The following is a 14,557-nucleotide window of genomic DNA, read 5'->3' as shown; positions in this document are numbered from 1 at the left end:
AAGGTGTCTTTAATGTTTCACACAATTAAAATGGTAGGTTTTTTAATGTATTATGTGAAAAGTTTAATGTTACTTCTGTTGTTGTTCAGGTTTTATTATTTAGTTTAGAATTACAATAGTTAAATAACGTTTTCTTTTTAAAGAAAAATTCTGTGCTCATCACAACTGGCTTTGTATAAATAGTGACTAATAGTGATTAGTTAGGAAATTTCGGATATTTGCAATTATTTAGCATTAAACAAAAAATCCCGTCATCAGTTTTCTTCAATCATATGCAAATAATTTAAAATTTACTAATAATTTACAAATAATTTCATGCAAAAAAAAAAAAAAATAAAAATAAAAAATAATTCTAAGAAAATCAAACGGACAAATAGATTTCTAGACAAATCAACCAATGCATGAAAAGACTAAAAGACAGTAACAAAAACGAATTTTACTTTTAGTTTATGTTTTTACTAGGGATTCACGGTTTATGAAGGCCCAAGGGCCACTCAAGGATAAAGGTTAAAACATTTTTACTGTATACTAACAAAAATAACATTGAAGACTAAAGGGATTAAACCAATATAAAATTAAACTAAATCTACATTATTTATTAGTATAACTAGCAATCGTTACATTGAAAATGTACAAAAGTGGACGGACGTTATCGCACAAATATTGCATACTGACGATGCTACAAAGTCTACATCTTACATCTATACTTTATCTAAACAGACCTGGGTTTCTTTTTTGATTTCTTTCTGTTGATTTTAACAACACCCGATTCGGTTTCAGATGCATATCCTATTTGCTGTACAAGACCGTCCTCATGTATCTGATACGAACTGATGAATTCAAATGAAACAACGTTATTATATGTGAAGAAAATCAAAAAGAGAAGAAAAAAAAATGAATATTTATAGCTATTATGTAATAAACATATCAACTTCTTACAAACTTAATCTTAACGTGATCAATCAAAGGGAAATGATTTAAAACATCATAATCAAGGAAAGAAGTCACTTCATTTAATAAATTCAAATAAAATAACCAGTTATTGTACATAATAAAGTAAAAAAAAGAAAAAAAATAATAAATACACATCGCTATTGTGCAATGAATATATGTTCTTACAAAAAAAAACTTAAAATCTTAATATGGATTAAATGAATGTGGACCAGTCAAAGGGAAGTAATTGAAAATATCAAAATCAAGGAAAGTAATTTCAGTTGCGTTCCTGCGAGTCAGAGGAAGTCATTTCATATCATCATTAACAAAACAACCTTGCTGAAGAAGTGGAGTTGCAAATCAAATCTACTAGACAATTACGATGATCTACAGCAGTGGTATCATCATGATTGTCACTGACACATTCAATATTCCAAGGGTTATGTGTGTTTGTATGTCCAGCTAAATTTGATTGAATTCTCTTAATCCATTCTTCAATTATTTAGGCGCAACCAAGTCAATAATCTGGATTGTACATTTGTTTCTTTGACTCAGTTTTAAAAAGAAAACTAAAATTTTTATCTTTAATGCTTAACAATTACTCCTAATTCAAACAGTGTCAGCATCTTCTACAGAACAATCCCACATAAAAAGTGGAAGCAAACCCCAAAAATATAATGTTAGACATTACAAAATAATAGAAAATAAATTGGTATTTGAAAAAAAAAAAATCAAGTATAAATAATAATATTTTGAGTTTAAATGCTTACACAAGCAAATTTATGTAAGAAGAGAACTTGAATGCTGACTAGACACTGACCTCAATCTTTCTGTACAGGGTTTTGTGAAGACAACATGCCATAAAGATATTTCCCTCAACAAATAAATCCTGATGAAATATTTAAAGTAGTATAATATATCAAGATCAAATAAAATCTCTTTATTAAGTTTCTGAATTTTTGAGATGAGGATTGGTTATTTGTATGATTTGGATTATTTCGACTACTGTTCTCGTTTTGAGTGTCATTTTCACAACCTCCAGCCTTCTTCAGGTGTATCTTGTCAAACTCGGGACTATTTCTATCGAACCTGGGAATTTGGACAATTTGGTGAAGTAAATAAAGGGTTCCGCCCAAATTCCTGAGTTCGACAGAAACATCTGAAGAAGGTCGGAAACAAAACATTGTGAAATGACACTCAAAATGAGAACAGTAGTCCAAAGTATCCAAATAGTACGATGATATTTTTAGGGTGGCTATACTCAGGTTCATGCCAGGAGTGATGCACTTTATCCTAGAGATGTTACCGCTATAGTAATAGCACTTAGCTTGATACTCCACCAGACCAGATAAATTCTTATCCTCGAAACTGGCAAAACCAAGCAAAGACCATAAAAATGATTAATTGTTAATTGGTCAAAATTAGTGTTCTCCACTACCTTACTTCACGTTTGGGAAATAAGGAAGAACTTTAAAGAAACATTCAGATCTCTACATATGTAATAACTCCAGTAAGGGAAACTTTAATTTTTGTATAATAACTGAAGAAAAAAAAAATAATATAAAAAAAAACGCGTGAAAAGGTATTTGCCGAAAGCGTTTGCCTGATTTGGAAAAGCAAAAATCTGTCATAAATAAAAACTTTAAAAAAATCAAAAATATGCTGAAAAAAGAAAAATATTTTCAGTTAATAGAATCAAACATTAACTTATTTTATCTTCTTTTATATAAAATAACACTTTTCTGTATGTTTGTATGTCCAGCTAAAAATCTTTTAAAAATCCCAAACAAATATCCACAAAATTTATATTTTTTAGATCGGCGTTGCCCTGGGTGTATAATATCTAAGATTTAGAAAAGGTGATTACTTTCTTGATGTAGAAATGGTAATTTTTTTTTCTTTTTTGTGAGTGGGGATTTTCATAGTGATTCTTGCATACATTTTTCCCCCCTTTTAAGCATTATAGATTAATCTTACTGTAGTACACTTGTTTGATATTTTTATAAAAAGAAAAAATAACTTGCAGGAAAAGTCAACGTTTATAATTTAACTAGGAAAACTATTGTCGCTCATAATCCTATATTTCTTTTTTATTTGTCTTTGTTTTCACTATGCTTATAACACCATATTTATTTATATTTTGTCTGTTTTTACTACTTCTCCTATAGTGGGGCAGGTTATCTCAATATTCCATAAGAATCTTTCACTTAGTGATACAAGCACCAAGTGAAAGATTCTTTCCGCAATCTGCCCCACTATTATTATTTTGCCCTCTACTTTCATTAAAATACTATGTAATTAAAGTTTTAAGACGGTTTCTGTCTGCATAGCCCCCAAAAAAGAGTACTTAGAGATCCGGGACCACTTCCATTGTCTTTTTCGGAAAATGATATATGCATTGCTAGTTTTTATGTAGATTTTCTAGCCTTTCCATGGGTAACACGCACACACAAGCATTTACATATAGCATGGCGTAAAAGATCCTTTCTTCTAATATGAAAACGCCATGAAGTTTCGTCATTTAGAGTTCGTTGACTTTGTTTATTTTTTATTAGAATTCTACTCCATAATTTTCTGTAATTTTTGGTGTACACTGATATTTTTTACTGATAAATATGTCCATAAGTTTTCCTGTTATTTTATTTTTAATTGCCATATTTCACTTGAGTCTCTTTAAGTATTTTCTAAACAAAAATAAATATAATATTTTTATTACTAATATGAAGCAACACTTGTCTTTTAAGAAAGTATTTTACCAAGTAAATAAGCACCAAATATTTTTTTTTATCAAAATAAAGTAATATGTTAAGGATTTGATTCTAATACTAACATAAAACTTCATCAAATAATACTTAAAAAAACACAACAAAAACGTATCGCATGAAAATGTGAAAATAAAAAAAATGACAAAATGAAATCATGCAAAAAAAAAAAAAATTACTAATAATTCTACTCAATAGGATAAACTTAAAAATATTTAAAAAAAAAAAACAAAAAAACATGTACATGCCGAGGAAGAAGTCAATGAGGGATTTTTAAACTTGAATAATTTTTTTTATTTTTTATAGTATCATAATAGAATTTTAGCATACTAGTAATATGACAAAGACAACAAAAATGAAAAAGAATTGCTGTATGAAAAATAACATCTTTTAAATGGTTTCCATTTACAGCTTTATAAACCTGGATTCTTTTGAAAACGTGACGGATTGCAATATTATTCGATTGTAATTTAATTTCCAAACTTCATTCCTGATATTTTCTTTCAATTCCTGTACAGTTTCAAATTTGTTGATGTAAACGTTTTCTCTGAGATACATCCCCACAAGAAAAAAGTCAGGGCTAGTCAAGCCTGGGGAATCTGAAGGCCAGTTAACATTGCCAACTTTTCCATTTTCTTCATTGTCCAAATATGTTAAAATTCTATTCCGCGTACCATCAAAAATAAAAACATCTATTCAAGTTAAAAATCCCTCAGTAATTTCTCAGTGACTTCTTGGCCATCGTGTACAAGCAGGCGTATTATAATTTTCACGCAGTTACAAGTCTAGGCGTGAGTGAAGCCAAACTACAACTCAATCTAACGCATAATAATGTGCCTACAATTAAACAAAATAGGTCCCTCATGCAAGTATATAAAGCAAATAAAGCTTCCATAATAGTTTTTTTTTTTAATATTATAAGGGAATTAGTCTAAAACAATTTATTTTGGTTATCTGCTCGTTTGTGACGTATTTGCATTAAATAAAATATATATTTACTAGCAGTGTAACAGAGTGCAATTGCGTGTATGGCAGCTGTATGCAAATGACTGAACCGTGTGCGAGATGACTTCACGGCAAGAAAGAAAGAAAAAAATTATATAAAGAAAAATGTGTGGACAGGCCGGGGATCGTGTTCGAGAGGATCACAATCACTTAGAAACGTGGGTGACATCACAACCGTAACGAGACATGTGTGGCGGGAGAATGAGAAATAAAGATCTTTTCTTAAAACCTGAAACAGAGTTGAATTTCTTTTCTATTCCTTGTCTTTGTCTCCTTTACGATGGAGTCTACAACGTGTTGGGTCTACATGTTAACACATGTGTAAATGGGTACTACGTTACAGAAGATATAAGTATAAGTACTGAAAATATTGATTGTACATAATCATCTGTCATAGGATTACTTACTCACAACCAATATCTATGGTAACTTCACATAGTTATATTTTCTATAAGTTTTTTTTAATGCAAATACGTCACACATAAGTTATTACTTGTCTTATTATTTGAGAAGATCGGACACAAAGCTCAGGACAGATGGATTCGAAAAGCCAGCACCATAAAGGGAGAGCACTCTGGCCTAAGAAAAAATTGCCTGGGCAACCCCGCGAACATTCCCTGTTAGAGGTGCTACAAACAATTAGCAATAAACTAATCCTTTCTCAAATGGAAAGACGCTAAAGTTTGTGGGGATGGACTCCCTAGAACTGCACAAGCAAAATATGATCCTTTCTGATTAATAATTATCTCTCTCTCAATTAGCATAAAAGAGATCATATTCTGCTGCTAACTGTAGTCCCATCAGAAACCACAAGTCAAACAGAGTCGGGAAGAATACAAATAATACAAAAATAAACACCAGTTTTACGATTTAGAAATTATTTGTGCATTCATTATTTTTGTGGACTGTTATCCTCATCTTCATAATTGTTGTTGTTTCATCGCGTTTCGACAATTCATCCTCTGGCTTTCTTCAGGTGGTTAACTGTGACAGGATAGGAATGCTGAGTCTTGTAATTGTATCCCTAGTAATTACTGCCTTCCATAGTTGTTGTTGTTGTCTCACCATGTTTTGGCCAACTAATCCTCTGGTCTGCTTTGAGTATGATTGAAACTACTAACTTCAGACAATGCTCGCCTGGAACCAAAGAGATTCCACGCCTCTATCCACTGTGTCACAGACCCCGGAGGCGAAACCAAAACGACTATAAAGATGAGGATAACAATCCACAAAAAAAAAAAAATGAATGCACAAATTATGAAGCCTCATCTCAAAGGATTCCAAAAAATAAAAATAAATAATATATAATAGAATTTTTTTTTTAATATTGGGTTGGCAACTAAATTTCCGTCGATTTGTTTTGTTTTTTTTTGTCAGAGTTTACGTCGGCTGAAACATTATGAAAATAACACTCAAGATGAAAATAATAGTCCAAATAATATGACGGAAGAAGACATTTTTTATTAATTAGTTTTTTGTTTTTTTTTATTAAACTTCAAAATTATAATAAAAAAGCGACATGAACTCAGTTGCCAACTCAATATTTATGAAAAAATTTGCTATCTATAAAAGCGAATTGCATGACAGGCTGACACAACATGCCTAATTCAAATGTTTCAGGCGAACCTTGCAATATCATCTTCTCTCATGAGTTTTAATGTCGCACTGTCATGTTCAGTGGCGTATGAAATTTGTTGAACTGGACCTTCAGGTTGAATGTCATATTTTCTGAATGAACAAAAGTTTTTTTTTGTTTATTGTTATTATTATGCAGGCCTACTAGTGTGACGAAAATAAATTCAAAGCTGATCCAGTTTACGACCCAATCTCTGTCAACTTTATGTAAGCATCCGGAAGAGTCAAATCAAAGACTGTCCTATGATTAATTCAAAATACGGCTTTCCCCATCACTTTCAGCCAGAAGACAAGTTTCAATGAATGCGTAAAATTAATAAATTGAGAAAAAAACTTTTTAAACCGAAAATGATTTTCAACATGCTATATCATGTCTCCAATGTTAAGAATGGCTATTTAGAAAGCCATTCTTAACATGAGAAAAGTGGCGGGGGGAGGATTTCATATTGGCATGACATGTTAAAAGTAATTTTCGGTTTAAAAAAAATTTTGAAATCTTAAAATGTAATTTTTAGTTTGAAAAAATGTTTCTTGATTTAATGAATTTCACGCTTTCATTGAAACTTATCTTCTGACAACTGATTGGATAATCGCTTCGGCATCTTCCAGTTACTTATATAGCCTGCTGGAAAGATGTTGACAGAAAGTTGCTGTAGATTGGGTCGCAAAGTAGATAAGTACCATAAATTCATACCCCAAAATATATTATTATACTAAAACAGTATAGAGTAATAGAGGGTGAAAGTGATAGAAACTTGGCATGGGTCACTTAGTGAGTTAATTGCAAATGGCGGCTAGTTGAAACAAATAAAATATATTTTTTTTTACATCATAACTCAATCCCAAAACTACAGAATATTGTAAAATATATTTTTGAGTGATTAAAGTAATATGGAAAGAAAAAAAAAACGCCTTAGAGAAATAAACATTGTTTAACTCTTGGCTATATATATATATATATATATATATATATATATATATATATATATATATTCTTATGATATTGTAGTTTTAAAAAAAAAAACAGAATAATTTAAATTGAGAATAATATAAAATCTAATATATAAATCTCACTTGTCTGTTTAAATGTATGTATGTATGTTTGTATGTATGCAGATGTCATTTTGCAGATAAAATTATTGAATTGAATTTTATTTGAGTTGAATTTTATTAATAAAAACAAAAAACTGCTAAAGACAACATTATACCCAACAATATTAAAAGGAAATATAAGTAAAAAATATCAATAGCTATTGCCTAAATGCAACTGATTTTCACTAACAATTAAATACATAATCATTAATATTTTGATTGAGAACATGCGCATAACTTTTTAAGTCTGGTGTTTACTTTTTTTATATTTTAAAAATTAATTTTTTTTAAATATTGGAATTAATTTTATCTTTGACAAATTATAGAATGTATTCACATGGTAATATATAGCAATAAAAAATAATAAATTGTATGAATTTATAATAAATATAGTAAAGTGTAGTATTTTTTTATGTAAATCGATCAAATAAATATTACGGAAAGTTAATTGTTCATTAAAACTTCAATTCAATACGCATGAAAAATTTATGTAAACATGTAAGGATTTATCTACTCTTGACAAATCACTTGATCAGAACAGAAAAAAATTAAAAAAATGCTACTGATCCCGAATGAGCTACAGACAATCCTTCATCATCATAATCATTTCCATCAGTGGTAAAATTGATAAATGCATTATTTTATATCATTGATCTTCATAAAATCGTTTTCATCCATTTATTTCTTTGTATTTGCGTGTTCATCACTAAACGACTCTTCACAACAAAAATAAAATAACAAATCACTAAAAATAAACCGAGATGATGGATAAAAGTTTTCTTTCTGAAATATCACGGATCATAAGACAGTTGTAGTTTTACTTACGGTGGTGAATCTTTTCTCATGACTCCAAACATTGGTTTTTCTGGAGGTTCCACATGTGACGGACCAGTTCCTAAAGTTAAAATATTATTAATTGATAAAAATGTATAGCCACAACAAAACAAAAATCAAAATATAATTTAATTATTGGCCAAATTTATTAAAAAGGTTTTTCTTGATTATGAAACGTTTTAAAAATTACCCATATTTTAACATGCAGGGTCTGCCATGAGTCTATAGTTCTTATTTCAACATAAATATAACATGGAATATATATATATATATATATATATATATATATATATATATATATATATATATATATATATACTGCATTATAGACACTAACAAAGGTTACATTTAAGGTTTTTTTTGCAACATAAAACATGTTTATTAAAGCTCTATGTGCTGAATACACTTTGCTAATCTTTCGATGGCTGAGCAACATACTCTGGCATACAACTCCAACAGTACTTGAGTAATGGCAGCTCAGATTTGTTCCTAAAGTTTAATGATGTTTTGGTGAGTAGACTGTTTTTAAGTATGACAAAGTTGGAAGCAGTCAAATTTGGTAAACGAGACAGGCATTCAAGCAGTCATCACCTACCAATCCATTGACTGGGTAGGTTGTTGTCCAGTCAGTTTTGCACGAACACATCACATTTGTGTAGTAATTTGTTTTCAGATGAGTGCATGGGAAAATATCAGCACCAGCGAAGAATGGCTGGCTTGCAAAGAGATTAGCAGCAGCAGGAGCCGAAAAATGTGCCTATGCAAATTAGGAATTGTGCACGAGTTGACACAAGAAAAAAGTGAAAAAGAACACCACGTGCTTGCAGGAGAAGCAAAGTGCGACATCAAAGAAAATGGACATGTAAGAAATGGCTGGCTACGGCTGGTGTGAGGTCGGAGAAGAAAAAACACCAGGAGAGATGGACGATGGTGAGCAACTTTTAAGTGGTGTCAAGACAGGAGAAGAATCGTAATAAATGCTTTTGTTAAAAAGAAAAAGATGCCGACCTGAATTTTTATTCATTTCTTTCCTTTGTCTGTAACTGCAACGTTGCAATGGCAGACCATGCATATGAAGTATACTAAGACATGTATTTATTAATCACTTATAAAAAATGTAATATAAATTATAAATTTTTCATATTTGCCCATTCATATTATATTGAAATCGTATTTAAAAGCATGAAAACAAATCAGTGAAAAGATTGTAGTAATGTTTAGTTTTGAAATAGTGTTGAGTATAGTTTTTAAGATTTCCCCGAAGTTTACATTAACTAATAAAAGGAATACCTTCAACACGCACTGAAAACAAATAGAGTTAATATAGAGAAGCAACCATTTTTTATTAAATTTTATTAAAAAATAAACATAGAATATTATAATTTTATGCAATTATAAAATGATTTAAGATAGTGATGAAATGGTATTTCTTGACACTAGTCTCTTTCAAATGAAATAAACACTTTACAATCAGTTAAACAAAATAAAACATATCCAGGTAGACAGAAGAGCAATCTCTTTTGCCTTTGGTAACATTTATTTGTTAAATATTTGATTTTTAGCTATTTTTTGTTTATACGGCAAAATAACTTGATTCCCTTAAATTTAATATAAATCTAATTTTCTTAAATTTCAAGTTTTGCTTTAGAATGAATTACCTATTACTGTCAGTTTAGCACGTGTTGAAGCTGATCCGGACACATTGACAGCCGAACATTGAAACCAAGCAGAATCGTCTAAGGTAGCATTTTCAATGGTCAAGGTTGAACGACCGCCATCAATTGTAATTCTGTAAAATAATAAAAAGTAAACATTTGTTTGAATATGTTATGTAAATAATGAAATTGTCAATACAATTTCTGTATGAAATATTTTTAAGAATTATAAATTAAATCTTATTGAATATAGTTTCTCTCTCTCTCTCTCTCTAGATATATATATATATATATATATATATATATATATATATATATATATATATATATATATATACTAGCAGATAGCCTGCTATTGCTTGGGATTTAAAGAGGATCAATGAATGTTCTACACTTCCAACACTTTTATTGGTCCCCTGACAAAGAAGGGATTGGACTTACTAATTTACTCCCGTTCGTCCGTTCGTACTTTTCTCAATAATTATGTCTTGGATTTTACAATTTTACACAAACATTAGTCATGGTGAAAGTAAATTTTTGCAGAACAGATTTTCCGGGATGACTCTAGCCCTGCTAGGGGCCATTATAAGGGTAAAATTGCCCCCAGATCGTTCGTCCATTTGTTTGTTTGCACTTTTCTCAATAACTACATATGGATTTTTAAAAGATTTTGCACAAACATTAGTCATGATAAAAGTAAATTTTTTACTTGTGGAGGGGAACCCCTGCATGCCCAGCTTGTTATGGAAATTTGTTAAATCGCCCATTTTTCCATCAAATCAATTGATTGCCTGCTCTAGTATGAAACCCACCACAGTGCACCAGAAGGAAACTTTACATGCGTCTTCGAAGTGAATTACTTCACAATGCATTGTAGTTTACCTTGCACTGTAGAGAAACTACTATTAATTTTATATATAATGACTTGAATTAAAGTTTAAAATGAAAAAAGTCAAGTATCATGGTTCGATTGTGCTCTAATCAGAAACATTTATTTTGAACATACATTGATTTTATGCGCTGGGCCCTTCTGCTTGTGCAGTTATAAAACTTCTCAAATGCACTTGTGATGTTAAGCTGTATAAGGGTGTTAACTTTGATCAAAATCGGATTGTTCCTTCTTTAAGTGGATGTTTTTGTGTATCGATTTTTGATAGTTATCGGAGGTATTCTCATACAAAACCTATCTAAGAATACTCTCTCTCATAGACATGATTTTGCTAGTCTCAGTCTTTTTTATAAATATAATTATCGCAAACAGTCTTCAGAATTGTCTGATCTATCCCCTACTCCCCTTGTTCCAGCTTGTTTGACTCATTCGTCTAATGGCCTGAATCAATTTGTTATTTTGATACCTTATTATAATACATTTTGATACCTTATTATAATACATTCAAGTATTCATTCCTATTCAAGTAGCTTCTTTCCAAGAACTGCAGGCTTATGGAACTCTCTTCCTGTTGACTGGTTTCCTCCTACCTATAGCCTTGGTCTTTTTAAGATAAGGTTTGTTGGCTCCTTACATTAAGTGGCTTCACGCCTTGTCTGGAGCGATTTCCATAAAATAAAATACTAATAAAAAATTAAAAAAAAACTTACTTGTATTCTTTATTGGAAAGCATTTTTCCATCCTTTTGCCAACTCATCATTGGTAATGGAAAGCCGACCGCAGCACATGACAATGTTGCGCTATTAGTTTCTTTTATGGTAAAGCTTTGAAGGCGTTCAATAAATTGAGGTGGATGTACTTGTTGGCGTTCTGGAATAACAAAAATATATTTCATTCATTTGCACATGGTTTTTGTTTCTGCTAATTTTATTAAACCGTTGTAAGAGTTATTGACTTCTTAATCTTTCTAACATATCGGATTAAGATTGTTGGAAAAGGTGGTTACGGTTAATGGTTGATCTTTGACAGTGGAATCATAATTGGTAAGCTATTTCATTCAACTTTGCTCAGGACCACCATGTATGGGTCGCTGTTACGTTTGATGATAGACGTTATTAGTTTAATACCAATTCAAAATTGAGCAGAGGATAAAGTATAACTTTAACAGATTTATTCAACAACTTACAGAACAAAATAATTAGGTAGAAGTCACTGGATACATTGTGATTAAAGTTTGTGATGCAAGACATTTGTTTACCTCTCAAAACTCATGGCTAATCCCCTATCTCCCAAGAAACGACTAATATGGCATGTTTTGGTATTTAAAGTATAAAAATATTATGCAATTATGCAACTCCAATACCATAGCTACATAGTTTATAAATAAGAAGCGACTTGTATAACATGTTTTGGCATTTAAAGTCTAAAAATATTATTCAATTATGATTGCAGTAAAAAAAATATATAAAGAAAGAAAAAAAAAACTCACCGGAGACATCCAGTGAGATAGTAAAGGTAGCCATACCACCTTTATTACGAGCAACACATTTATATTGTCCAGCATCTTGGCTTGTAGCGGACAAGATGATAACTGAATGGATGCCGTTCTCATTCACAACAACCTAAAAAAAGTTTTAGTTGATATTTAGAAAAAAAACAAAACATTTCAATAAAATTCAAGTATATTATCTGGATTCTACAAACTACTGTTCTCATCTAGAGTGTTATTTTTACAACGTTCCGGTCGATGTAACCTCCGACTTTCTTCAAGGGTATTTTATCAAATTCAGGGATCTTTCTGTTGAACTCAGGAATCTGCACATAATTTTGAACAGAACCCTTTATTTAATCCATGGAGATAACATGTTCTCGTTCCATCAGCCATGACTGGGCAGAAATCAAAAATAATTCACATTTGTATTTTGAGTGTCGTCCACATTGAGGATTGAACCTTCAACCTCTAGAAGAGTGTAACTTTTACAATTGAATTTTACCAAGTACTTTATCCATTATGCCACAAGTCCTAAGAATCCAAATAATATGAATAATCAATCCTCATCTCAAAAATTCAGAAATAGTAAAGTTTTAATATTCATTTTTTCGTTCATATTCATCTCTAGGATATATCAGCATTATAATATGTTTATAATTAAAAAAAAAAAAAACCCTCAAAACTATGCTTGCTACGAGTATACTGGTTGTGTATTCTCGTCTCATCCAAGGTGATTGGAATTCCGCCTTCAAATATTGTCTACAGAGGTTAGACTCCGCAGTGAATGGAGGAACAGAGGACCAATGCATCATTTCTTTTTTTTATTTAATGGAAAAACTAATTTAAAAAAATCAAAGGTGCTTATGCAGAATATGGATCATGCTGAAATAACGTTATTATTCAGAAATCCATTCTTAACTTGGGGAGGAGAGCGTTTTGTAACTATTCTGTACTTTCACCTAACAATGTAATAAACAAAAGATACCTTAACACTTGAGTTTAACTTAAAAATCATATGTAAAAAAATAGCATGGTTCATATTCTGCATAAGTGCGCAAACAGCAAAAATAAAAGGGAAGGTGAAATGCACTTTAGTCTTGATAGGTTATCAGATGATGCCTTTCATAAAAGCAGTGGTCTCCACCACCTCACCGAGTAGGCACCAGGAAGGGCATCGTGCCTATAAAAACTTTGCCTCAAATAAGGAAATAATCAATAGTAAAAATAAAAAATCGATCTCTGAATAATATACTAAAGGTAAAATCTTACCTTATGTAGGTCATCAGTGAAAAGTTCGACATCATTTTTATACCAAGTAATTTCAGGATATGGCCGACCGGTGACATAACAATCAAATCTCACTGTCTGACCTTCACGTACATCCTGGCTTTCTGGAATTTTCTGGAACACAGGCTTGGAGCATACTTCAAAAACTCCACCTTTTCCACTATCTTGGGGTTTTTCTTTATCTCTGAAAGAAAAAATAATAATTTAGGTAAAATGATTGTTCATTAAAAATATTCATCAAATCGCTATGAATTGAAACACAAGTGATAATATCTAGTGTTGTAATAGTTCTTCGTAGGATATCAAATATAATTTCACAATATAAAATTCACAAGCGATCCCCAGCTGCATGCATATCCCGGTCAAGGGAGGATGATATACAGTAACTAGCATTTCCAAACGGTCATCCATCTAGTACGAGCCACACTCGACATTGCTTAACTTTGATGTGTAGCAAAAACCTATGTATCAATGTGATTATATCATATTATTAATTATATGAATAACATAAAAATATTTCGAATCATTTAAATAATGAAATAATTTTAATTGTTAGCTCCTTACATCAAGTGGCATTATGCTTTGTCTGGAGCGAATTTCATAAAAAAAAAATAAATTGCTGTAACACTCATATTTGTATTTAATATAAAAATAAATAAAAATTCAGAAGCATAAATACCTTCGGAGCATTCGCTCTAGAGTTTCCGGTTCCACAAAAGATGATCTGTCAATGCCCTTAACATCCAGGCAAAGTTCCGCAGAACATGTATCCCTTCCAGAAGAATTCACAGCAAATACTGTATAGCAGCCGGCATCTTCTCTAAGAGCATTTTTGATTTTCAAAGTACAATAGCCATCATGAGTATATTTCATCTCAGCATGTTTCGAACGTTTAACCCGTTTTCCATCCTTATACCAGGCAATCTGTAAAAATAAGAGAATAAATTCTCAAATTAATAAAATATATTTAAAT

At 30.8% G+C, this 14,557-nt stretch overlaps 1 protein-coding gene across 12 annotated transcripts in view; it reads right to left on the bottom strand.

The window, feature by feature from the left end:
* Positions 1-14,557, bottom strand: part of LOC145241637 (titin-like) — a 698,616-nt gene that overhangs the window by 549,888 nt on the left and 134,171 nt on the right. For 5 of the 12 annotated variants that reach the window (XM_080104717.1, XM_080104725.1, XM_080104729.1 and 2 more), the window contains exons 41-48: positions 14,264-14,508; positions 13,567-13,768; positions 12,295-12,427; positions 11,516-11,675; positions 9,920-10,050; positions 8,253-8,322; positions 6,327-6,428; positions 723-830 (exon numbers count right to left, since the gene is read on the bottom strand). In XM_080104717.1, coding sequence (XP_079960843.1) covers positions 723-830; positions 6,327-6,428; positions 8,253-8,322; positions 9,920-10,050; positions 11,516-11,675; positions 12,295-12,427; positions 13,567-13,768; positions 14,264-14,508 — 1,151 coding nt within the window. The remainder of the gene's footprint in view (positions 1-722; positions 831-6,326; positions 6,429-8,252; positions 8,323-9,919; positions 10,051-11,515; positions 11,676-12,294; positions 12,428-13,566; positions 13,769-14,263; positions 14,509-14,557) is intronic. The other 7 variants (XM_080104718.1, XM_080104724.1, XM_080104721.1 and 4 more) reach the window with 2 other exon arrangements.

The sequence above is a fragment of the Euprymna scolopes genome, chromosome 20 (genome assembly GCF_053919585.1).
Source record: "Euprymna scolopes isolate OS-2025 chromosome 20, ASM5391958v1, whole genome shotgun sequence".
In the NCBI taxonomy this organism is placed as follows: domain Eukaryota; kingdom Metazoa; phylum Mollusca; class Cephalopoda; order Sepiida; family Sepiolidae; genus Euprymna; species Euprymna scolopes.
This window is presented reverse-complemented; position numbering and strand designations above follow the sequence as displayed.